General features: G+C 35.4%; 1 protein-coding gene across 2 annotated transcripts in view; it reads left to right on the top strand.

The window, feature by feature from the left end:
* The window catches only part of SPRED2 (sprouty related EVH1 domain containing 2), a 165475-nt gene that overhangs the window by 103956 nt on the left and 34921 nt on the right, over positions 1 to 26598 (top strand). For both annotated transcript variants that reach the window (XM_051975399.1, XM_051975400.1), the window contains exon 2: positions 21136 to 21313. In XM_051975399.1, coding sequence (XP_051831359.1) covers positions 21136 to 21313 — 178 coding nt within the window. The remainder of the gene's footprint in view (positions 1 to 21135; positions 21314 to 26598) is intronic.

The raw sequence follows: 26598 nt of genomic DNA, 5'->3' as shown, positions 1-26598 counted from the left end.
TTGATAACTTCCCATCTTTTAAGGTTATTCTATGAGAAAACCCTTTTCACCTCTATTAGAATGATCAGTAAATGAAATATTTGCATTTTTATGTCAAATTTATGAAGAGCTCTATTTTACACAAGGAAACAAAACTTAATCAATACTTTGATTTGTAATCAAGGGCATAAGTTACCTTTGGGGCAAAGAAATATATTATTTGTTCTTTTCTTTCTTTCCTGGTTGTACCTGTATCTCAAATACATTATTTGATATTTGAGAACTGGTTTTGAAAAGACTTTGAAAAGCTACAAAACTAGAGCCAAAGATGGATAGATTTTTATAAAACACTTTTGCTGATGAAAAAATGTAAATGGAACTCAAATTTTTCCCAATAGAAATTGACCAGGCCCCTAATACTTGTGGAATAGAATGGTTTGGGCTAAACAAAAATAGTTGTTTATTTAGGTTGCTTAAGAACTAGATCTAAGAATCCTGAAACTTAAATCTTACACAAGATTACTTAGTTAGAATGCTTCATAAGTAAGACTAGAACAGAGGCTTTTCTGAATCTAAGCTCTACCCTCTAACCACTAGTTCTGCCTTTCTCTATAGCATTAACCTAAAAAGTGGGATTGCAGTAATTTTGTTGATGATTTCTTCTGAGAACCAGAAATGATTTTTACAGCAGACTGTTCTGAACTGCCAGCTTCATTTCATGACAGTGCCAGCTTACAGTACAATAATGTCATTCAATCATTAAATAATGTAAGTATAGGAGACTCTTTATCTCAACATCAGGTATATTCATCCAGAAATTTATTTCAGTGGGCCACGTATTCCTTGCAAGTGTATCTAGCTGGTGGATTGACTCCCATCATTGCAATTAAAATTAATCTTTATTAATAAGTAGGCTATAGTCACTGCTACTTAATCCAGCAAACATTTATTTAAGCACCTACTGTGTGCAAAGTACCCTGCAAGTTCTAGACAAAAGGAATAGTTCTCGGCAGCAAAATGGAAATACAGTGCATACATATATAGGTAGTTTATAATTTGGAGAGAGATTAGCAACTGAAGTGTAGGAGTATGGGCATGGGAAGACTTCAGAAAGAAGCAGACACTTAATTGACAAAAGTTAAGTATTCTGCACATGATAGGGCAAGAGTAGAGGTGGGGAGTCTAGCCTATGAAGACTTCAGATAGAATGTCTAGGTCAGGACCAGTCCCTCTGGAATGAATAGTGAATTAAATCTGAACAGGCCTTTAGAATCTCTCAAGTTCAATGTCTTCTTTTAACAAATGAGGAAAAGGAAACTTACCCAAAGTACTGAATAAGTGAAACTTAAGTCATACTCTTGTCTCCAAGGGCAGTACGTTAATCCACATGTCCCCTAGCTGCCTCTTGAACTCACAGATCAGTCAGCTAGCTTTTATTAAATACCTGCTGTATACAAGGCATTGTGCTAAGTGTTGAGAGTACATGGCAAAACAAATAAACACAAAAACCAAAACAGAACCTAGCATGTGTTGATTTACATTGTCTCCTTAATTCTTTTCTGGATGCAGATGGCAAAGTCTATTGGAATTGCATTGGATCACTGAACTGCTGAGAAAAACCAAGCTTTCATAGCTGATCATCGCACATTCTTGCTGTTACATACAATTTATTACTGGTTCTGCTTGTTTTGCTCAGCATCAGTTTATGTAAATCTTTTCAGGCTTATCTAAAATGAGCTTGTTCATTTTTTTCTCGAACAATATTATTCTATTATCTTCATGTACCACAACTTGTTCAGCCATTGCTCAACTGATGGGTATCTCCTCCTTTTCCAGTTCTCTGCTACCACAAAAAGGGCTACCACAAACATTTTTGCACACGAAAAGGATCCTCTTCCCTCCTTTATGATTTCCTTGGGATACAGATCCAGTAATGGCACCATGCAGACAACTATGTACAAACAAGATAGATACCGGAGAAATTGAAATAAGGCATGAAGATTGAGGATTTAGAAAGACTTCTTGAAGAAGAGTAGTATTTTAGCTGAGACTTGAAGGAAGCAAGGGAAGCCAACAGTCAGAAATGAGGAGGGAGAGCATTCCAGACATGAGGACAGCTAATGAAAAAGCTCATGAGGTAGGAGAGCTATGTCCAAGGAATGATGAGACCACTGTCCAAGGAATGATGAGACCACCGGTGTCACTGAATCTCACAGAACATAAAGGGGTGTTAGTACAAAGCCTGGATAGGAAGGAAAGAGCCAGGTTAGAAAGAACTTTAAAAGCCAAACAAGGTTTGATACTTGATTTTGGAGATATTAGGAAATTGGTGGAACTTATTGAAAGAGGTATAATGTGGTCAAACCTGTGTCAAAGAAAGGGAACTGAATGGAGCATGGACCAGAATGGGGAAGGTTCTTGTGGCAAAGGGACTAGCAAGCTATTGCAGTGGTCTAGGGTTGAGGTGATGAGAGTCTACACCAAGATGGCAGCATGTCAGAAAAGAGATATTACAAAGATAAGATAAGTTCAGAAAAAGGGGGTGGTAGGGAGAAGGGAAGAGAGTGTATACAGTTTTGGATATGCTGCGTTTAAGATGCTTATCACACATCAAGTTCAAGATGTCATAGCTATGTCATAGCTGCTATCATGTTGGTCTTTTCTCCAGCTCAGTTCCCCTCTCACCACAAAGTCTTATCACAGTCCTGTTTGCTATGAGACATAATCATATGTTGAAGTTTCTCAGCAAATTATCCTTCCCAAAGGTCTCCACCCATGATGTGATCTGTGAAATTCATCAGACTAGAAAGCATAGAAGTAAAAATGGCCTCTGGTTTTTGCAGCATATAATAATATCGATATTGTGGGAGAGATGGAAAAGATGAGCTAAGCTCAGACCTTATTTCCCACAATTACATATGATGGAGGTACTTTTCAAGTATCTTAAGGTGATTTCTTTAAATTTTTTATCTAGATACATTCTAAAGGAAAAGCATATCTTAAAATACACTGTTAAAATAGTTTTTAAAAGATTTTAGTATTTTTTTTCTTCCCCCAAACAATACTACCAGGGAGAGGACAATTGTATTATCAAAAAAGAAATGTTATTAAAACATCCTTTTAAATGCATGTGCATGAACAGAAGAAACTTAAAAGGAAACCAGTGAGCAAGACATCTTTGAATGTAACTTGAGACTTAGAAAAGCAAGCTGTGGTTTCATGTACAATCTACATTATCTGATCAATTTTGTGTATACAGAAATGTTCATTTTATTTGGTATTTAAGTTTAGAATTTACAAATATTAATTTGCAAAAATACCCTTGTGGTATCTACTGAGATCATTTGTGAGATACCTTACACATGTTTCAGGACGGTGTAATTTTATTGACACAGTTAACTCTTTTTTTTACCATTATAGATCCTCTATACATTAGCGAGTGGTTTTGGAGAGTTACCTTGGCTGAAAAATTAATCCCATTGTAGCCAGCCTAGTGATTATCCTTTTTGAACTTGCCTAGGTTAATGCTTAGATATGGACAGAGTCAATCATTGCCTGGTAGTTAAATTTGCTAAACTATAGAACATGGAAAATTTGGAGTAGGCAACAGCTTATCAAATAAATTTAAATACAACTTCTATTACTCCACTGATTTACAGGATTAATTTCAGTGATCTCACTGGTCAGGTGGGTTTACCCCCTCCCTATTTTTTTATAGTAGACACACTATAGATATATGAATGAACCCAATTAAGTTAAACTTCCTCAACAACTTTGTTCTTCTATGAGACTAAATCTAACCCTGATGGATTCATGGGATACTTTAATTTTTGAAAAGTTGCATTTTATGTACATGCAATGTTATTTATAATATAGCTTGGACATGTTGGGCATCAAATAATTCCTCTAAAGTATAAATAAATCTGGACTAACATAGTTTGCCTTTAGACTGGGATTATTCCTATATACCCATAAGTGAGTTCTGACAAGTTCCACAGTTAAGATCAAAACTTGAAGAATCCTACTAAAAATTGCTGGGTTTAGATTTTACTGGAGAGATTCATTTTCATATTAACTCTCATTCACAGATGCTATCATTTGAATAAAGACTGCCATTTTTTACAGAGGTATGCAGAAGTATCTTTTAAACAATTTGTTATTATTATATTGTTAAATATAAACATTGTTATTATCAAACCCATAGATGAGTTAGAGGTTGGCTGCTCCAAGAATGTGAAGACTTTCCTCACTAGAATGGACAGATGAAAACATTTTGTTCTATTGGCCACAATGGTGGCTCTAAGTGTAGAGCACTTAGAGTTTAGTCAGACATCAAAGGCACCAAAGTCGTCCACTGTGTTCAGACCATTGCCAGTCATCTTGATTTTTGTCTTGCTACTGGACATTGATGACTGGAAGAGAAAGTGAGGCTGATGACCTTGTGCAACTCTGCCTCAATCCAATTCACTTGTGAGTCAAGACATCACCCCGTGATGTCATTAGTCCTCTTTAAAAATGAAAACAAGATTCTGTGACCTATTTCTTCAAGATGGTACCCTCCCTGCTTTGCTAAATATCTGGAATGCTCATTTGCTAACCACCTCTCTAAACATAGTACTCCAGAAACTTAGCATCTTTTACTTATTCTACACCTGCAGATATGCCCTGGTATTGTCAATACATTTTTCATGATAGTAATAGACACATAGAGGCCTGGGACCCCCAGAACTCCTTTTCCTTTCCTCCTCTTCACCTTTATTGTGATCTCTTCTGTCCTTTGATTGAGGAATACTTACAGGGAAAAAGGAAATGAAAGACCATGTAGGAGGGTTTGTAATGGAAGCAGAGAAAATGTTCAATTTATCTTACATTTATTCAGTACCTAATATGTCTACTAGACACTTGGAGTCCAAAGAGAAGAAGAAAAAAAGTTAAACAAACACTACTTTTAAGGAATTTATATTTTGTAGGAGAATTCAAATGCTAAGCTAGCCAAGCTCATTGCCAGAAAGACCCCAAATACTAACATCTATTGGGTGAAAATAGGAGAGGTGGATTGATTGCTAGCTAGAAAGCTCAAAAAAAAAAATCAGAAATAAAGGAACTGAAATTTAGAGACTGTAGGGATTTATCCCAACTTAAAACTATCCTCTTTTGCTGCTATGTGGAGAAGGGCAGAGCACTTCTTCATATTACTTGCATATTTCTCTGCATCTTTTTTTTAACAATAGTTTTTTTTATTTTTCCAATTACATGTAAAGATAGTTTTTTCTTCTCCTTTTCTTACATTTCCCAGACAACAATCAATATGATATAGATTATATATGTATAATTGTCATGTTATGAAAGAAAAATCAAGACAAAAGGGAAAAGCCATGAGGAACAAAAGCAAACCAAAAAAAGAGTTGAAAATACTATGCTTCAATGTGAATTAAGTCTCCATAATTCAAAATACATGTAAAAATATATTTTAATACCCCTCTAAAACCTTGTGTTCCAAATTTTTCTCCCTCCCTCCCCACATCCCCTACTCTAGAGGGCAAGTAATCCAACATAGGTTAAACACATGCCATTCTTCTAAATATATTTACACATTTATCATGCTGCACAAGAAAAATCAAATCAAAAAAGAAAGAAAATGGGAAAGAAAAAAAGCAAGCAAAAAACAATTTTTAAAAATGTGAAAATACTATGTTGTGATCCACGTTCAGTCCCCATAATCACCCTCTCTGGATGCAGATGGAGTGTATTGCAATTGGCCTGAATCATCTCATTGTTGAAAAGAGCAAATCTATCACAGTGGATCATCATATAATATTGCCATATACAATGATCTCCTGGTTCTGCTCAGTTCACTTAGCATCATTTCATGTAAGTCTCTCAAGGCCTTTCTGAAATCAGCCTGCTGATCATTTCTTATAGAATAATATTCCATATTATTCTATTTCATATTAACATTCCACAGTATTCTATTCCATATTAATATTCCATAACATTCATATACTAGAACTTATTCAGCAATTCTCCAACTTAAGGGAATCCACTCAGATTCCAATTCCTTACCACTACAAAAAGGGTTGCCACAAACATTTTTGCATATGTTGGTCCTTTTTCCTCTTTCCTGATCTCTTTGGGGTGTAGTAACACTGCTGGATCAAAGGATAGACACAGTTTTATAGCCCTTTGGACTAGCTCCTAATTGCTCCCCAGAATGACTGGATTAGTACACAACTCCACCAGCAATGCATTAGGGACACCTTTCTGCCATCTTGGCTCTGCCTCCTGCTTCCCTCTTTAAATTCTCCCCAGTAACAATGTCATCCATCTCCATGGTTTCAATATTGCCTCTGTGCAGATGGCTCCCCAATCTATAAAATGCCATTTAGACTTTTTCACCTGGATGTTCTTTGGACACAGATAACTATATGTGTGTGTGTGTGTGTGTGTGTGTGTGTGTGTGTGTGTGTGTGTGTATGTGTGTGTTTGTGTGAAAACCCCAAACTGAATGTATTACCTTCCTGCCAAAATTTGACCTTCTTCCTAGGTTCCCCATTTTGATCCAAATCTTTTTTATTCCTCTCCTTCGTGCCTTTATTTAACCAGTTGTTAGGTCTTGATGATGCTGTCACCATAGTATGTTCCATATATATCTATTTCAAATTCTCATTGCCATCATCCTAGCTCCAAGCTGATTGTTGTAATAGCTTCTTTACTATTCTTGCCCATAGTCTCTTTCCCTCTTCATTTCATCCTTCATCTAACCACTGCTCTGTTCTAATTGCATCATTGTTCTATTCAAAAATGTGTAATGGCTCCCCACTACTTCCAGGATACTTTTGATTTTCAAACCAGGCTTCAACTTTTCAAGCCTTCCTATATGAACCTCTTCTCCAAACTGTCTGTACTTTAGCTAAACTAATTTCTCAGGCCATTCAGTTTACAGAATTGTTGGTAAATATGTAAATCACACAGGACCCAGAGTTTGAAGGGACTTTGAGATCAATAGGAAGGAGTTGCAAAAATATATTTTGTCTTGGTTAAGGAAAAAATTTCTGTTAGAGCTATCCTAGCATAAAACAGGCTGCTTGGGAAGGTGGTTTGACAGCTAGATCACACAGTAGAAAGTCCTGGGTTTTAATATGGCCTCAGATACTTACTAGTTGAGTGACTCTGAGTAAATCATTTAATCTTTCTTTGCCTCAGTTTCCTCATCTGTAAAATGGTAATAACAACAGCACCTCCACCCCGGCTGTTGGAGAGATCATATTTGTAAAGTACTTTGCAAAACATAAAGGGCTCTATAAATCCTAGCTATTGATAAAGAAGATTATGAAGATTTATCCATCACGAGATGAACAAAGTCTGGACAACTACATGGTTATATGATAGAGGAGAATCAATGACTCCTGCAGTTTATAGGTCCCTGCACCTTAGATTTTGTGATACTTAGATAAGTCAGTTCCTTCATTTTTCAGATGAAAAATCTGAAGCCCAGAGTTTCTGATTTTGTCTCATCAGCCTCTGAAGTTGTAAGTACCTTAAGATGTCAGTGCTGTTTTTCATGTTCCCTAACTTCTAGCAGATAGTACCTTGCTGAATTATTTAAAACATACATATCTAGGGGATTAGATAAGATGATTAAATGGACATTTGAGAAACTTAATCAACTTTGAATTTTCAGTATATTTAGCCTCAAGTTAAAAGTACAGGCAAGGCCCTCCCTAGGAATACTTGGCTTTGAATTACCTAAACTATAGCCACTTTTAACAAACCTGAGGAACTGTTGCTGCCTAGAAGTCAAGCCAGTGCAGGTCACCCTCTGGATTCTAGAGAGCTTTTAAGCCTTTTTGCCTGATGGGAGATTTGAACTCTTCCCAAGCAAGTAGTTGAACCTACAAGTTTAGCATAGCCTAGGGTGCTCCTTCTTCTTCCTCTTCCACTCTACTTGGGAGCCATGTTCTACCTCCCTTTTGACTCCCACCTTCATTAGAGTCTAGCTTGAGAGGGGCCCAGTTAAGTCTTTAGCTAGGACCCCCTTTTCTGGGATTGTGCTTAGGCAAGAATGTCTTCCACCTACTTCCAATTAGAATTTGGAATTCAGAATAACATTCTGAGTGGAGGTTGGTCTCTGTTACTAGAGTGCAATGGTTCAGCTGTGCTATGGGTTAATAAATAAGCTTTTGTGGGCCAGCCTTGCAATTTAATCTTGGTTTTTTTTTTTTTTTCCTATGGAAAAATGCATTCTGAGTTCCCAAAAAACTGCTTACCAAATGAACTTTTGGAGCATGTCCCATTTGTAATTTGGGGGCAGGTAATCTTGAGGACCGTGGAGTCCTCAAGAACTTGCACATGCATGCAATCTGCTTTGTATCTTCCTTGGGAAGGAGGAGTTTAACAACTTAATAAAGTTCACCCTTTTTCAAAAATTTGCTTTTTAAGTAGTTTGAGAACTGAATGGGGAAAGATAGCTTCTCTCCCTCCTCCCCTCCCTTCATGTGACTAACTCTTAAAACAGATGGGGAAAAAATAGTTTGGGGGAGAGTTTGCCTCAATTCTGCTGAACTTGTTTAGTGGTGGATTGAGTTTGGATTTGTCTTTTATTTGGAGAACCCTAGCAGTGTATCCTTGGAGAATCTCAGATTTGTCGATTGACTACACAGTGGGATTGTTATCAGGTGAGAAATGTAAACCCAGATAGGTGAATTGACTGAGAAAATTTTATGCACAATTACTAGCAGTTTGCTAAATTCTTTAGAGAAAACAGGATTCCTTGTTAGTGTATGTGAATACACATGTGTGTATATGTACATGTGTATATACATATGTGTGTACACACACACTCTCTCTCATGCTTTTCCTGAGTACCCAATCCTCCCCTTCATTTCCCTCCTCTCACTTTTCTCATCCTGTCCTCTGCATTGGCAATGCTGACTGAATTATGTCACAGCACCTATGCCAAGGGGTATTTGTGAGCTTTTTTTGTGCTTTCAAAATTATTTCATCTTCTTTAACACATATTTTTTTTTCCAGTTCTTTGTGGAATGTATTGGTTTTGCATTGGATTTGCTAAGCCTCTAAAATATCATGGTAAATTTCTTGAAATTGTGTGACAATGTTCATTAGTTCATCCTTTATTCACATATTCATTTAACAAGCATTTATTTAATAATTTTCATTTAGATGATAATGCTATCATGAGCACCAATCATGTGCAATGTACTTTGGGGGTTATAAAAATGAATATAATGTGCACAGATAACTATTAACAGAGGAAGAAGAACACACTTATGTGGTGTTTTGTTCTTCTCAAAAGTAATATGACATATAACTTAATGAATCTACAAGTATTTATTAAGTACTTGTTCTATACTGGATGCTGGAGATGATAACATAAGGTGACCTGATCTCAGCTCAGAGATGTTGCATTCTACTGGGGAGATGCAACATACATTCGTGAGCCATATTCGGGATATTTCTAAGAATTCCAGATACTATGAACAGTTATTAGGGCAATAACTTCTGTCATTGTAGCAATGGTAATAGAGTTAAGGGATTTCTTAGGCTCTTGATGTACCAGGCACTATAATAAGTGTAAGGGATACAAGTAGAAGCAAACAAGAGAGAATCTGCTTTCAAAGAGTTCATATTGTAGTGGGAAAAGACAATAAATAAATGGGAGGTCAATGGATAGGAAACAGTAAATGTTTGGCAAGCAGTGAAGAGGTAAAAAGGCCTGTGTTTATGCAAGGTAAGACAAAAGCTTACTTGCCAAAGCTGAGGCACTCGGTGATAAATTGCAAGTTAATCCTGGAGAGGCGATGGGGGTGATGGTCCAAGGAGATAGGGCATATTAGGGAGCAGACTATTGTGGAAGTAGAATGTATAGATGGGGAGGAGTGTTCTGCTTGAGAATAGATAGATCAGAGGACATGATAACATGCCTCTGCTGACCATATTCTGATGTCCTAGCAGACAGCTGAATAGGATGAGAATTAATCTACTAGCCTTCCAATCAGGGAGCTCTGCAACTCTCAGAACTTCAGGGGATTAAAATTCTTCTTTTGGAGGATGTCATTGTGTTTTTTATTTTATTTTTTTACTTTATTGTGGGCACTCCCTCCATAAAATATGGATATCTTCTGTTTGACTAGGGCCACCCCAATACAAGAATGACCCATGTGACAATGGTTTTGCAGATGTATTTTACAGGCCAGCACTACACATTGATGACATAGCTGTTTTTGAAAGCTCATTCACAGAAAGGAAAGTGAAAATCAGTGATCCCTATATAACTTCACTTAACGGTGGACTAATGTTGTTTCTCTTAAGGACGTCCAAGTTGAAGGGACTGTATCTCCCAGGTAGATGAGACATCTTTATCGAGTAGCACTGACACGTCCATCTTTTTACTTTACAATAGGCAAGTGGGTAGCACAGTGGATAGAGCTCTGGACCTGGAATCAGAAAGACTCGGTCCACATCTGACTTCTTAGATACTCACTGGCTATGTGAATCTGGTCAAGCACTTAACCTTAGTTTCCTCAGTTGTAAATAATAACAGTACTTCCTTTAAAGAGTTGTTGTGAGGATCAAGTAAGATAATATTTGCCTGGCAAATCTATCTGAGGGGTTAAACTTGGTTCTTTTTTTTTTAACTATAGCTTTTTATTTATATATACATGGATAATTTTTGACATTCACCCTTATGAAATAGTATTCTAATTATTTTTCTCCCTCAGTCAGCAAATGATCCAATATATGTTTAAACTTGGTTCTAAGCATACATATTTCTACTGATGAAAAAGTCGAGGGATTTGGGAAATGAGGAGAGTAGAGTCCTTTTGAAGACAATCACTGTTGCAATGTAAGCTTCACCTCTCTTTGCATGGAGAACAATGCTTGAGGATGGTGCCAGATATATAATAAATTCTTAATCAGTGTTTCTTGACTGGTGCATAGCAGTCCCCTATGTAAAAATTAAGACCTGAAGGGCACAACTTTAACCAGACTGGTCAAATAGCTTGCTTAAGATCCCCTCGCTAGTTTGTGGGAGAGCAGATTCAGACTCGGTTCCTCCAATGCAGTCCACTTTGCCACAGTGTTTCTGAGGCAATTACACCCCATTATAAAAAATGCTAAGATTAGAAGCTGAATTTCTGTTCTTTTGTGGGTTCTTTAGGGGTAGCCTCCTTACAAAAAATGCCAAGTGATTAATTTCAATTAAAGTGCATATTGCTTACTATAGGGTTGAGATTTACCCATCTTTCTAAAAAAAAGGATTATTTTTCACCTCATTTTTTAAAAAAAGGCTGAGAAAATTAATTTCTTGATATTTGAGGAAAGCAGTTTTTTAAAAAGCTGGCATTGAGGGAGTGTCCCTATTAATTCCACTTCAACATTTAGAGCTGAAGGGGATTCTGGGGTCTTTTGTTTGATGTTTTTAAAAATATGTTTTATTTTTTCCTAATTACATGCTAAAACAACTTAAATTTTTTTTAAATTTTGTGTTCTATGACCAAAAGGTTGAACATCCAGTTTTTTTCCAGGATCCCTTTGATCCAGAAGTATGGGTTTATATATCAAAGAGATCATAAAAAAGAGAAAATGTCCCACATGTGTAAAAATGTTTGTAGCAGCTCTTTTTATAGTGGCAAGGAAATGGAAACTGAATGGATGCCTATCAGTTATGGGGTGGCTGAAAAAATTATGGTATATAAAGGTAATGGAATATTATTTTATAAGAAATGATGATTGGGCTGATTTCAGAAAGGCCTGGAGAGACTTACATGAACTGATGCTATGTGAAGTAAGCAGGACCAAGAGAACATTGCATACAGCAACAAGATTATATGATAGTCCATTGTGATGGACATGGCTCTTTTCAGCATTGAGGTGATTTAAGGCAATTTCAACAGACTTGTAATAGAAAGAGCCATCTGCATTTAGTGAGGGAACAATAGAAACAATATGAATCATAGTATTTTCACCTTTGTTGTTGTTATTTGCTTGCATTTTTTTCCTTATCATGTTTTTCCCCCTTTGATCTGTTTTTTCTTAAGTAGCATGACAAATGGAGATAAATGTTTAGAAGTATTGCACATGTTGAACCTGTGTTGGATTGCTTGCTGTCTAGGGGGAAGGGAGGGAGAAAAATTTGTGATATAAGGTTTTGCAAGAGTGGAGGTTGAAAACTCTTTGAACTTATTTTGAAAAATAAAAATTATTTTTAATAAGGGAATTGGGTGGGAGGAAGGGAGAGAATTTGGAACTCAGAGTTTTAAAAATGAGTGTTTAAAATTGTTTTTTAAATGTAACTAGGGGAAAATAAAATACCAAATAATTGGTTTTTAAATTTCAAACAACAAAAAAAAGTTTTGAGCTCCAAATTTCCCCACCTCCTCCTAGCAAATAAGACACATGTGTGCTAAACCCTCATGATTTACAAATGAGAAAACTGAGGTCTAGAGAGAGAAAAGTTGATGATTTACCAAAAGTAAGATGTGTAGGGAGGCTTTTTCGGATCCAGGTCCTCTGACTCTAAAGCCTATGTGTTCTTTCTAGTTGACCAGGATGTTATGTATTTGAATTACCACCATTTGAATTATGGAATGGATAAAATTCCATAAACAGCGATGTTCCCATTACCTAGTGGTTCTTGTGGAGTAAATCAGAGCAGAAGAAAGGGTTCTTATGAGGTGGGTTATCTTTCTTTCACTTAGTTATCCTTTGATCCTACTTCTAAAATCCATTACCCTAGTTTTCACATAAGTAGTAAAGGCGAAATCATAAACCAAAATTTGGTCTTTTGCTTCTGAGGTTTTGCTTGCCCAAACTTTTGTGTTGTATAAATTGCCTTGAAGCTCTTCCCTGGAGGGATAGTAAATTTTTGTTTTACTCAGTCTTCTTTCACTTCCTGACAAGTTTAGATTCGTTAAAGTCCATAAATGTTTGTTGAGTTGAATATATTTTATTTTAATTTAATTACATTTTATTTGAATTTTTATTCTTTGCTACTTTTAGAGCTAAATGAATTGTAGTCTTCAAATGTAGCCTTATAATTTTAAGAAATTTGAAGTAGATTTCTTGAATATTTGCTAATGAACTGTTGTGATGTTAAAAGCATCTAGACACATGCCCTAATATTAGGTTTAAAGATGTTATTAATAGTTCTGTGGAGTTTGGGATTGTGATGCTAATAAAACTTCCACCCATAATTTCCAAAATTGTCTCAACAGATCCTTAAAATAACTATTTACAAGTATAGAGAAGCCATGAGTATTTCTGTAGTAGACTGCTTACTAAAAGAGAATGAAAGGAAATATTTTAAAATATTATTTATTCAATTAACATTATGTCTGCAGGTTAATTTTCTATTTTGGATTCATTCTAGAAGATTTTTAAATTATAAGCAGCAAAGGCAAGGTTGAGCCTGTTCTAAGAGGAGACAGAGAAATGTGTAGAATTGATGTCAAAGAGAAAGAGAAAGGTGCACATATAGAGCAATTTGCCTTGAATGAAATAATAGAATCTTCAAAAAAAAAAAACAAAAACAAACAGAAACAGTTTTGTTAGGAGAGTTTGACTTAAGATTTATAGTTTTCTTTTTAAAATGTGTGTGAAAAAATTGGTGTATCAAGTTTAAATGTATAACTAGAAAAACAACCAGTCACATGGTATGAAACAATACTCACTGATAAATTAATGATAGTTTTAATAGACTTATTGGTATTTCTTGGGGGGGTTAGTGGAGGAAGCCAGGATAGTCTATCTTGTCAAAAACTTCTGGAAAGACATAAGCAAAAGTTCCACATGATGGGATAAACATTGTTGAATCTTTATCAGCTTTGGTGATGGAAATACAAACATCAGGAATATCACTGATTCATTCAAGTATTATATCAAACAACTAAATTATTTTTTAAAAATTACTTTACCATTTAACTTAAAAGATTTTAAAATTCATTTTTAAAAAACACATTTAATTGAGAGGGATTAGAAATTCTTTGCTTCATTTTTTATCTAAATAATGGGGTTTTTATTTTTCATTTTTAGTTAAGTTGAGCTTAAAAGACATGAGTCACATTTTTCTCATTTCTCCAGGCCCTATTTGGCAGCTTACAGTTTGGTTCCTCTACAAATGAGGCTTTTGCTATACTTGGGTCACAGATATCAATCAGTACACATTTATTGAGCACTGATTATATATCAGGCACTATACTAGAGATACAAAATCTAAAATTGAAACACTTCCTTCCCTCAAGGTTTTTGCACTGTATCCAGGAAGGCAACATGTATAGACCCAAGTAAATACAAACTATATACCAAGTAAGTATGAGGTATGGGAAGGGAGCAACATGTATCTTTCCAAAATTGTCTCAATAGATCCTTAAAATAACTATTTACAAATATAGAGAAGCCATGAATATTTCTGTAGTAGACTGATTACTAGAAGAGAATGAAAGGAAATATTTTAAAATATTATTTATTCAATTAACATTTGGAGGGTACATGAACAAAACTTTGAAGGAAGGTGGAGATTTCAGCATGTGGAAATGAGGCAGCACGGTGGACAGTGAGGGCTTTGCTTGTGTAAAAGTATGGAGACTATTTTGTTAATGTTCACTGAGATCTATAGTATCTTTCCCATCTGGGCAAAAAAAATGAATATTGGCTAGAGATGGGATTCAGCTTCCCAGGAAGGAGGGAAAGAGAAGGAAATTTGGTACCTCCTAGGACTGGATATTTTTCTCTTATCTCAAGGAAAGCATCTGAAACCACTCTTTACCTTGTAGATGAATGTCTTCAGGGCCTACAAAATAATCTTACTAACTCCAGTAAAACAAAAGGGAATTGTTTCAGGCAAAGGTATAATCATATAATTCATTTCAAGTGCAAATAATTTCCTTTGGATTATCTCATCCTTATAGTTCCCAAAGATGGTGGTTTGTCAATCAACAGATATTTATTAAGATCTTAATACTGTGGGCCAGGCCAGTACTGTGCTTAGTATTAGGGATAAAAGATAAGCACAAATGATTCCTTACCCTTAATGAGCTCACATTGTAATGGGGGAGACAAATAGGAGAATAATTCAGCACATCCAAGATGCATATAAAACCAAATGGAATGTAAGGTGCTAGCAGCTGCCTCATGCAGAAAGAGCTGAATTTTGCAGGAAGCCCAGAAAACTAGAGGGGGTGGGGAGGGGGGGAGGAGAAGGTGAATGTTCCTAACCAGTGAAAAGGGCATCGGAATGTAAAGAGATGCATTGTCCTGTGTGTAACAACATGAAGGCCAGTCTAGCAGATGATAGAGTATGTCAAGGGAAGAGTAAAGTGTAAGAAGGGAAAGGCCAGGTTGTAAAGAACTTTAAGAGACTAGCAAATGATGTTCTATTTGGACCTGGAATTCAGAAGGAGTTTATTGAGTAAGAGGGCTTGATGAGTGCCCTGGTTTCAAGAAAATCACTGGCAGCTTATTGAATGATAATTTGGAATAGGAAAAGAATTGAGGTAGGGAAGAATAATTAGAAGGAACTGAGGATCTAAGTACTTGCTTGAAACCACAAAATCACACACTTGGTTTCAAATCTGATATTTATTGAAGCATCAGAGACTGACACAAAATCCAGACCTCCTAAATTCCCACATCAGTCCTCTGTCTACTAGACCATACTGCCCCTAGGGGAAAACAGTGGCTAAGACTGGTATCAGTAGGGTTTCAAGTACACATGGAATTCTGATCATGTGTAGTAAATTATTTTCCTCACTGATTAAAATGACTGTTCTGTAGCAACAAGTGTGTGTGTGTGTGTGTGTGTGTGTGTGTGTGTGTGTGTGTGTGTGTGTGGAGATAGCTTTAGAGAGCTGAATCGCTGCTTGATGTTTGGGCTTGAATGCCTTCTCTAGGATGAAACTAAGATGTTTAGAAAGCATCTCTTTCACAGAGACATCATTCTTCCCAATAATTTCAAACTTGGAAAGTTGTTCTTTTATAAAGAAAGAAGGCAGATGGGTTGCCTTTCTTCTGTTAAGGGGATTCCAACATTGTCTTTTTCCATTCTTAAATCCATAGTTGAGAAGCAGCCAAGAATGATGGATAGATAATCTTGGAATTAAAAACACCCTAGCTTTGTCTCTTGATAAATACTCTGTGACTCTTAACTTCTGTAAAATGAAGCTGCTGGTTGTTAGTGAAGAAATCATCATAGGTCTGAACCCTCCCATTTCTCTATTTAAATTTTAGTCGATTTCATGATACATTAACAAAATAGTGCTTATGAATATTGTTTTGCTATTTCCCTAGTTTGTGGATTTTTTTTTTATATTTGCTCTTTCAACTTCCTTTTCTTGGCCCAGTACTCAATCAACTGCACCATCCTTGTCTAAGAACATATAGGTAGTAAATGAGTAGGGTGAGGATTCAGACCACATGCCCTTTCCACATGATACCACAGGACTTGTTAAAGTTATGCATTTGAGTTTTTGCATCTCTGTTAATTTTTTTCTTAGCTCCTGTTGTAACCCGAGGCAGGCAGGCCTTGGGTAGACTGATAACTCTCCTTCTCTTTAAGTTAAAATCTGAGGCATGGGGAAAAGACAACAAATTAATCTGGTTTGGTTCTGCCACTGACTTGGTATACAATCTTAAATAATTTAATCTCTACCTCAGTTTCTTCAACTGTAAAAAGAGAAGAATATCAATTCTATCTACTTTATAAGATTATTGTGAGGATCAAGTGAAATAATATATTGTGAAATGCTGGGGAAAGCATAAAATGTTGTGGAAAGATAAAGTAATAATATACATATTCAGGAGCAACCAGGTGGCGAAGTAGATGGAGTGCTGCATCTGAAGTCAGTAGTACTTCTCTTCCTGAGTTTGAATCTGGCCTCAGACACTTAGTGCTATGTGAGGCAGGACAAATCACTGAACTCTCCTTGCCTTAATTTCCTCCTCTGTCAAATGAGCTGGAGGAAGAAATGGCAAACCACCGTCTTTAGCAAGAAAACCCCAAATGAGGCCATGTTTAAATGCAACATGTCTGAAAAAACTAAACAACATAGAAATTCAGGAGATTTGTACTCGACATCCAAATAGAGCTAGAAAAAGCAATATTATTACAGGATGAATAATCAGGAGTATAGAGAAAGCTGGGAACCCAGAGACCAGTCAACCCTAGAGCCAGCTATTGTGCAGAGATAGATAGGATTGCTTTGGAGTTCCCCATCTTTATTCTCTGATTGGAGGTGAATATCATTTCCTTGAAAGCAGGAACTAATTAAAAGCCTACCAACAAGCATATAATAAGTGCTTCATAAATGATTGTTGAATGGAATTATAGATATGCTGCCATTTCTAATGGCAAAATCTTTTCTTAACTCATTTTCCCCTTTGTGTTCTTTCCCTCTCCTTCAGTATTTGCATCCCCAGAAGCTAGTTACCTAGCATTGTGCCAGACACATACCTGTGTTATAAATTTATTAATTGAGGCAGAGAAAGGTTGAGTGACTTGACAGACTTGGCTGGGGTCACAAGAAGAGTTAGAAAACATAGATAAAACGATTTTAAAAAAAAGTAACAAAACCTTGATAACTCAAGTCACTTGAACAAAATCCAAAAACTTAGTTTTGGTTAATGCCTAATGGGACCTCTGAGGAAGACCTTCCTGTAGGACATAACTTCTGGCTTCACGTGTCCCTAAAGAGCTATAGCCCAGTAGTGTAGGTTCTGCATTGTTGCAGCCTTCATTTTTCTTCATTTACCCCATGTTGGGATTGTTATCCCTCTGTCCTTTGATTAAAGGCAAAGAAACAAAAAACTAGACGCCATTTTACTTGACTAGCCCAAGAGCTAAATTTTTGTTTTCCTTCCTTGACCACTTTCCTTCTCTAATTTCCCCCACAAAAACTCCACTTGTGTTTTTAGCAGGTGTTATTTTCTTCTTTCATCCCAGAAGGAAAAATGGGGTGAGGATAGAGTCTGGGGGAGAGGGAGCTCTTTCTTTAGTCTACTTTTTAGTCCTCAAGTTCATTGTCATTTTTGTTCTGGGTGGGGATGAGTGACTGAAGACCTTAAATACACAGCAGATAGGAAATAGTTGGCTGGCTGCCCTGCAGCTGGATAATCCAGACAGATATTGTTTCCTCCTCAGTTTTCAGTGCTCTCCTTTAACCCTGCTGATTTCTTTTATAGTACCAACCACATGCTTCAGTGCCTCAGTTCATACTGGTCCATTTTTTTTTTTTTAGATTGGTGTATTCTTGGGGGGGTCAGGTGGGAGGCAGGGGGTAAGAGTAGGATAAGAGGACAGGAAGAAAGATTTTGTATGGAGGAAATATCTCTTGTATTGACAGTCTTCCATTTGCATTTTAAAAATTAATCTCTAGTTGGTTAAAAAAATGCTCTCTTGAAATATTAAGTGGATTGCATGCATTTAAATTATATAAACTTTTTTTTCATTCTTAATCTCCTTTCTTCTTTCTACTTCCCCATTTCCTCCCCAAAATTATGTCCTAGCTGCTGAAGCCCAATAAAAGAAAGGTCATGTTTGAACAAGAGGTGTGTGGGGATTGAGTTCTGCACCTTAGTAATTTCCTGTCAAAATGAACCGGTAACAGACATATAGGATTAGGAAGGCAGTGTGGTTAACTCTGGGAAATGCCTCAGCCAGTCTGTTCTAAGCCACTGTGGGAGAGATGCCCGAGGAACACAGAAAAGTTTGTGTGTATATAGCTCATGTGGGTAGGGAGAAAGTAAAAGAGCATTTCTTAACATCTGCCAGCCAGAAAAGTGGTAAACAAAGCCCAGAGTCTAAGAAAAGTAATCCAGCCTCCTAAACTGGTTTTTCCTGGGCAGTCAAGACCAATGAGTCAAAAAACCTTGTTCTTAAGTGTGAAGTATTCAGCTAATTGCTTCAGTTTAACATTTTATTTTCCATTGGTAGAGGTAGCCTTTCTCCTAGACCATAGTAATACTACATTTTTATAGAATTATGTTGCCAAGAATTTTTTTTAACATTAGAATGCAAATTTCAGGCTACTGTAGTTCTCAGAATTATCTACAAATAATTAGCTCCTTCTTTCCCCCCACCCCTCACTTGTTTTGCATGTGTGCATAAGGGGAGATATTCCAACTCTATGATGGACCTTGCGCCTCATTTGATCTCTAACCACTGACAAGTTTTTGAATTTTATTATTCTGCTTTCCCTTCAGTGAAATGGGGAAATAGCTTGGTCAGCAAACTGTTAGGACATTTGTGAATCTATCTTCATTAAACATTTTTTATTTATTCAAAAGTAATTGAAGATAAATCATTGTAAAATTGTTGCATTATATATTTCACCTTTGATAGATAAAATGTTGCTACACTGTCCATCTTATGCAAATGGACAAATTATCGATTTGATGGTCTTGTGGAAATAGATAATTGTTCCAAAATGTAACAAAGAATGAGAAAAGGCTGGATTTGATCTGGAGGAAGCAGGTTTTGGCAGGTTTTCAAAGTAACTTATTGCGAAACTAAAATTATTTAGACTAGCAAATAAAATGGTAAACAACAGGCTATGCTGTAGACGAGATAGTTGAAGGAAAATGTTTTGTAAGCTATATAAACTGTTTTGTGATTTACTTTTCATTTGAATGTTTGTCGTCCTTGTAATCTTATACCAAAAGTAACTAGATTACTGAAATGTTGAGAATCAGTTTCTGCAAAGTCAAATTTTAAGGGTTAAAGACCATCTGACCTTCCTTTTTAAGGAAAGCCAAGCTAAATGATATAATTTATAGATGCCATATAACACAAACTATCTTTTCAGAATTAATACTCCAAATGGACTCATAAACAGACTCTATGAATTGTTATCTAAACTTTTAAAATACATGCACATGCTTTCAGATGACCATAAGATTTTAAGATGTGAATGAAGAATCATTAAAGGATTGCATTTTATGATGATTTTTAAGCAATTGCCTTTTTCTTATGACAGTGTAAAGATTTAGTAAGGAATTGTCTGCTAAGTAACACATTTTCCTTTTTAAACACATTTGTATTTCTTAAATCACAAAAGTCATATACAGATGATTAAATCTAAGATTTCATCTTTTTTCCTAATTTTAGAGAGGAAGTCTAAGATGATGGAAGTACCATGGGGTGCCCAAGCTAGGAAAGTTTTGATCAGAGCCTGTACAGAAGCCACAGTTATGTTATTTCAGTGGAAAGAGTACACAGTGGATCTTTAATTGAGAGAGACCTGGATTCAAATCCCATTTTCAATGTCCATTGACTCTGTAAACCAGGGACAAGTCATTAAAAATAGCCAACATTTATTCCTAAAGCACTGAAAGATTTTCATAGTGCTTTACAAACATTATCTTATTTGGTCCCTGAGACTACTCTAGGTGGCAGGTATTATTATCTTGTATTTCTTCCTGAGGAAATCAAATAGCTTCAGGGAGTAATAGCTAGTTAGTCACTGAGGTAGGATTTTAATCTGTCTTCCTGACTCCCAAGACCAGTATCACATAGCTGCTTGCCCCTAACCTTTCTGACCCTCTCTAAAATGGGAATGATAATACCTGTAATAACAATTTTGCAAGATTGTTCTGAGAATCCAGTGATAAAATGCATATTTAATTTCTCTTTCTATATCTTTGAAAGCTATGTTAGCATCCATTGTTATTAAAAGCAATATAATTATGGAATTTTTATCCAGGCTTAAAAAAGGAAAAGTATCCTGGATTTCAGCTGTTATAGCTGTCATTTAAATATTTTAAGGTTTAGAAAGTGCTTTTTATAAATCATGTCATTTGATCCTTATCATCATCCTAAGAGGATGTTGCTACAGGTATTATACCTATTTTATAACTAAGACTGGAGCTGAGAAATCAGATCACTTGACTATGATTTCAACTAGTAAGTGTCAGAGACAAGCTTTGGATCCCTGTTTCTTCCATACTGTCTACCTTATGCCAGATTACCTTTCCATAGAAGATAATACTTAGCTTTGATTTTATGAGCCCCAACTTTCATGCTTAAGTCTTGTTTGGGATGTTGGTTGGTTGACCCACTGAAAGAGTTTCTCATATGGAACAGAGAGGAGGCAAAACTGACAAATAATTTCTCTTACCAAGTTGTTTTTGTTGTTGTCATTTTAGTGACAGCTATATTGTTCGTGTCAAAGCTGTGGTTATGACCCGAGATGACTCCAGTGGGGGATGGTTACCTCAAGAAGGAGGTGGGATCAGTCGAGTTGGTGTCTGCAAGGTCATGCACCCAGAAGGGAATGGAAGAAGTGGTTTTCTCATCCATGGGGAACGGCAGAAAGACAAACTGGTAAGTACATATATGAGACTTGTGGATTAAGTCACTGATAGTTTTTTTTTTTCCTTAAAGATAAATTTTAAAAAAAAAAAAAAACTTTTCTCTCCAATCCCCTTCTTCCCATTCATGTTTATTTTTTTTTTTAATTCCCAATTCTTGGGAGAAAAGTTTCAGAAGGTAGACTCTGCAGCCAAGCCAGATTACATAATAAGACCTTTCTTTCAAATAAAGGCTTCTTCATCCCCATACCTTCATCTGAGGGTACTTTACTTTTTTCATGGGAAGTCTGGTAAAAAACCGATGTATCTTTTCTCAGAATGTTTGTGAATGCATAAAATAAAATTCTTAGGATTACAAAGAAAACCAATTATATTTAAATGCGATTATCTCAAAATAAGTTCACACATCCCAGGCTAAGAACCTTTGCCTAAGCCCAAAAAGTAGCTTTATTTATAACTGAACTGCTTTTCTCAATCAATGCCAAGTTTTGAAATGTCTAGGTTGTTCTCCCCAACCCCCACCAGATTTAACTTCTGCCATCTTAGTGGAATTACGAAAACCATCCATTCATGGATCAGACCTTCCAGCACTGACCGAAGTCAGTCACATTGTATGGCCCAGTAGCAATGAGAGCTTTGAAAGCTAATGCATTATTCAGAGTGAACTATTCCTGAGTTGGATTGGTAGAGTTAAAATGTGGGGGCAGGTTGTCTCCTGGCATACTGTTCCTTCCAAATAGATGTTTACCTAAAAGACAGTGTAGCTTTTATTGCACAAAATTAATGAATAAAACATGTTTTGGAGGGAAAAAAGCAGTAACAGGAAAATTAGCCAAATCAACCTTCTATTGGCATCTGCTTCCTCCCATGATTTTTTGAAGAAGGTACTTTGGTGTTATAGAAACTAAAATATATTGAATGCTAAAATCTACTTTAAATTAGCAATAATGTTTATGAAAAAGCTATGAAGTTCTCCTAGGCAGCTTTAACACTCTTCATGTTTGTTGCCCATATTATGTACTGGAAATTTACTTTAGAAGCCAGAAGAGATTCAAAATATTCAACATATTCTCAATTAATGCTAAGGAAGTATATGTAATATATATAATAAGTATACATAATATGAGCAGGTTAACATTATTCTGAAAATATTAACATTTGTATTCTTGATCATTGTTTATGTTAAATTTGCCACCTGAATGTTCCTTTGCAGTCATTTTTCCTTTTTTTTTTTTTAAAGCAGTTAGGAGAGAGACAATTGTAGCTAAAGTCAAAAAAATTATACTTTGACAGTTCTAAAGCTTTTATTAATAAGCATTGAGTGCCAGTATCCTTTACTTCAAGTAATGGTTCTATTACTGAAACAGTCATTATGCATAAATTGAATTTTTGTAAATGGAAAGCTATTTGGGGAGATTTAAAGGAATTAGTTAAGAGGGATAATTAGTAAAGAAATTGTTTACCTCCAAATTTTTAAAACTTATTTTAAAACTTCAGTTTCTCATATAAATTAATTTAACTAAAAAAAGTGTTGTGTATATGTGCTAAAGCAGTACAACAAAAGTACTCAATAAAAATCTGACACTGGCTGCCATTTTACATTAACTTGATAGTTAATCACTTAGTTTTTTTATTTAAACTGTTGGGATTTTTTAGAGTTAATTGTACAAAAGATATTTCTTTCCCATTCACCCAATAAACTTATGCATAGAGTTCTATTGTTCATTCTGGGAAAGTTTCCATGGCTGCTTTTCTGGAGCCTGAAGGGATGGGGACAAGAGCTTCAGTCGAGATACTTGCTGAGCAGCACCTACTAAGTGCAAGGCTCTGTGACAGATAATTTTTAATGCAGAAGAATGCATGGCACCTGCTTAAGTTTGGTGCAAATTTTGTGAGATACTAAGAAAAACTGATGGGGACTGAGGGAGGTGGTTATTGATTTAAACTTTAAAGAATGGATAGACAGAAGAAGAAAGGAAATGCTAACAAGGAACAGAACATGAACAAATTTGGGGACCCATTAGCACATAATAAGCATAATAACCAGGTTTTCTTAATCATTGTTATTATTGTAGTTATTATCATTATATTAGTCTCAGTTTCTTAAGATGATTTTTTTTTTCTTCAAAGGAAAAATTGTTGCTTGTTGTGATGAATCTTTTTTTTCTTTCTGTTCACTTTATTCAGATGACCAATTTTGGCTTAAATTTTCCTAGGAGAATTGACTTTTGGGTTGAATCTAAGCATGGAAAATTTTAGCCAGAGAATCACTGAAATTATGGAGAAAATGAAGCATTTTTGTCAAGTTAGTTTGTTTTTTAAAAGACTTCATTTAAAAGCTTTTGCAAATTTTAAAATTGCAAACATTTGTGACAGTAAAATCCCTGATTTGGACTTCTCTAATTCTAAATTTATTTATCATTCAGAGACAGGCTGGTCCGGACTAATGTTGTTTCCCTTTGCACTCACTATTCCAGACCAAGCAAATCTCTTTGCAAATAGTAGGCACTCAAGAAAAATATTTGCTGATTTGAGATTTTTAAAAAGCTTTATTAGGCAATTAAAAAAATAGTAAACATTAACCAACAGAGAGAGGGCTAGTCTTGGAATTAGGAAAAAGCCTTGCCTTTGATACACATATTAGCTCTATAAAAAGGGTAAGTCCAGACCTCTCAGTATCTCAGTGAAACATAGTCTTAAGACTATGAATTATAGAGGAGTTGTTGAACTGTATTAGTGAAAGGCATTTTTTTATATCATCAGTGATAATAATAAAAATAGCATGTATATAGTACTTTAAAGTTTTCAGAGTGTTTTACACTTATCTGATTTGGTAAAAATGATGAAAATCACCCTCTCCAAGAAAAAAAAATCAATCTTAGAATTTGTTTATTAATAAGTTATGGCAATAAGCTGTTTTGATTATATATAATGTATAGAATAGAGAATTAGTACACAAGATTAACTCAGATCCCGGGAATCTCAACTCAATCACTGCCACTAGTTGCATGACCTTATACAAACTAAGGAGGCTGAATTAATTTCTTTGAAAATTTTCTTTCAGCCCTAATTTGTGATTGATTATGCTGGTTTTTTTATGCACTAAAATTAGCACCAAAAAAACCCCAAAAACATTTAATGAGGACTTCTATTTGACATATTGCCTATTATCTTCTTTGCAATTATCCATTTTATGGACCCCTTCCACTCCTGAAGTCTCATAAAATAGCATGGCTCTACTTATTTTAAAATTTTTGATAGCTTATTCTTTACATTAAATTCAGACCAAATTTTACCTCTTCTCCCAGTTCATCTAAATTAATTATTTAGTTTTTGTGATTATGATCAATGTAGCATTGAGATTAGCAATTGAGCAAAATCTTCATGGTGTTCAGAATATCAAATAAAAGAATATCATTTTGAAAGAAAGAATATTTTGAGATTAAACAACAAAATAGAAATTTTCTTTTACCTACTTAAAATAGTACTTTATTCAAACAACTTTAAAATATTATCATTTGTTCAATTAGCACATATTTAATTAGCATATCCCATGTTCTAAGCATCATGCTAAATAGTAGAATATAAATTAAGATTTAGAAATGGCCCATCTTCCAAGAGCTCACCTACTTAGGGATACAAAAGGGACACAAAATATACATGAAATAATTATAGAATAAGATGTGATAGCTTTTAAGTAAGATAGTTGTGTGGTATAGCCAAAATATAGAAACAGCTAGAGGTATCATGGAGAACATGTCAGATTTGGCATCAGAAGACCCAGGTTAAAAATTTCATCTCTTTTCTTACTACCTGTATGATATTAGTCAATCCACTTAATCTTTCTAGATCTCCATTTCTTTGTCAATAAAACAAATAGTTTGGACAAGGTGATATGAAGGCTCTTCCAGCCTCAAATTTGTAATCCTATTTAGTTCTTAAGGAAATGAAAATCAGTGAAGACTAGACTAGTTAGGAAAGGGTTTCATTAAGGGGAAATGGTCTTGAACTGAACCTTGAAAATTGGATAGGATTTGAAGAGGAGAGCATATTATCATCAGCTGGCCCAGAATAAGGAGTGAGCTTGATGTATTTGTGGGATTTTGTATCCATCTTGATTCATTATCATAATTTTTTAGCTTTCAAAACATTTCTCATTCATGACTTTATTGATCTTGACAGTAATTGGATAATTACCCCTGTTTTAGATGAGTAAATAGTTTCAGAGAGGTTCAATGATTTGCCCTAGTTACATGGCTAGTAAAAGACTACAAAAAGCTTAGTTCTTTTATCTATTGTACCATTTTTAGAACAAGAGAAGGAATGACAAGATATAGTCATATTCAAGGAAGATGAGTCTGTCATAGATAGGAAGAAGGGATGGCTACTAGAGTCAGGAATATCATTTAGAAAGCTGTTTACTTCAGCAAAAAAGTAACAAGGGTCTGAACTAGAAATTGTCAATGAGAATGGAAAGGAAGGGCTGGTTATAAAAGGTATTTCAAAGAAAAGGTTGATAGACCCTGGTGAATACCTGGATATAGGGGAATAAAGGAGAGCTCCCAAGTTTGAACCTGGGTAATAGGAAAAAAAAAAAAAAGAATAGTGTAAAAAAGGCAGAGACTGCAAACAAGTTAAATCCATTTTTAAATATTTGGAATTTGACCACAGTACCCAATCAATAGGTAGTCAGATCTGAAGAAAGAACAAGTTTTAAAGGTTGGGGTGGGATCATTACTGGAGAGATGATAACTAAAACCTTGAGACTAGATGAATGGAACAATAATTTAGAAAATATGAAAAAGATAAGAATTTATGAAGGAAATTGAGTAGGAACATATAGAGAACCCAGCAGGACCAGAAGAATCCAGTATTTCAATAACCAAGAGAGGAGAGAAATTTAAGTCAGCACTTATAAATACAGTCAAAAGATCAATGATAATAATGCTGGTATTTGTGTAATAGTTGAAAGTTTGCAAAAGAGCTTTACATACTTAATCTCACATGAGTTTCTTAATAGCTTATGAAGTAGGTATTACTCGAATTATTTTCATTTTATAGATGGAGAAACTGAGGCTCTGAGAGGTTGTGACTTGGCCATACAGATGGTAAGGTCAGGGATTGAATTCCAAGTACCATGTTTTCTTAATTCCAAGCCTAAACACTCTACCATGTGAACCAAAAAGATAAAGAAAAGCCTTTGAGTGACAGGGTGCCTGATACAGAATAAATGCTTATTAAATTTATGTTGCTTGGTGATTTTAAGAGACTGATTTCAGTAGAAAGGCAGGGAGGAAA

Source organism: Antechinus flavipes, chromosome 2 (genome assembly GCF_016432865.1).
Source record: "Antechinus flavipes isolate AdamAnt ecotype Samford, QLD, Australia chromosome 2, AdamAnt_v2, whole genome shotgun sequence".
In the NCBI taxonomy this organism is placed as follows: Eukaryota; Metazoa; Chordata; class Mammalia; order Dasyuromorphia; family Dasyuridae; genus Antechinus; species Antechinus flavipes.
Note: the sequence above shows the minus strand (reverse complement) of the source record. Positions and strands in the feature narration are given on the sequence as shown.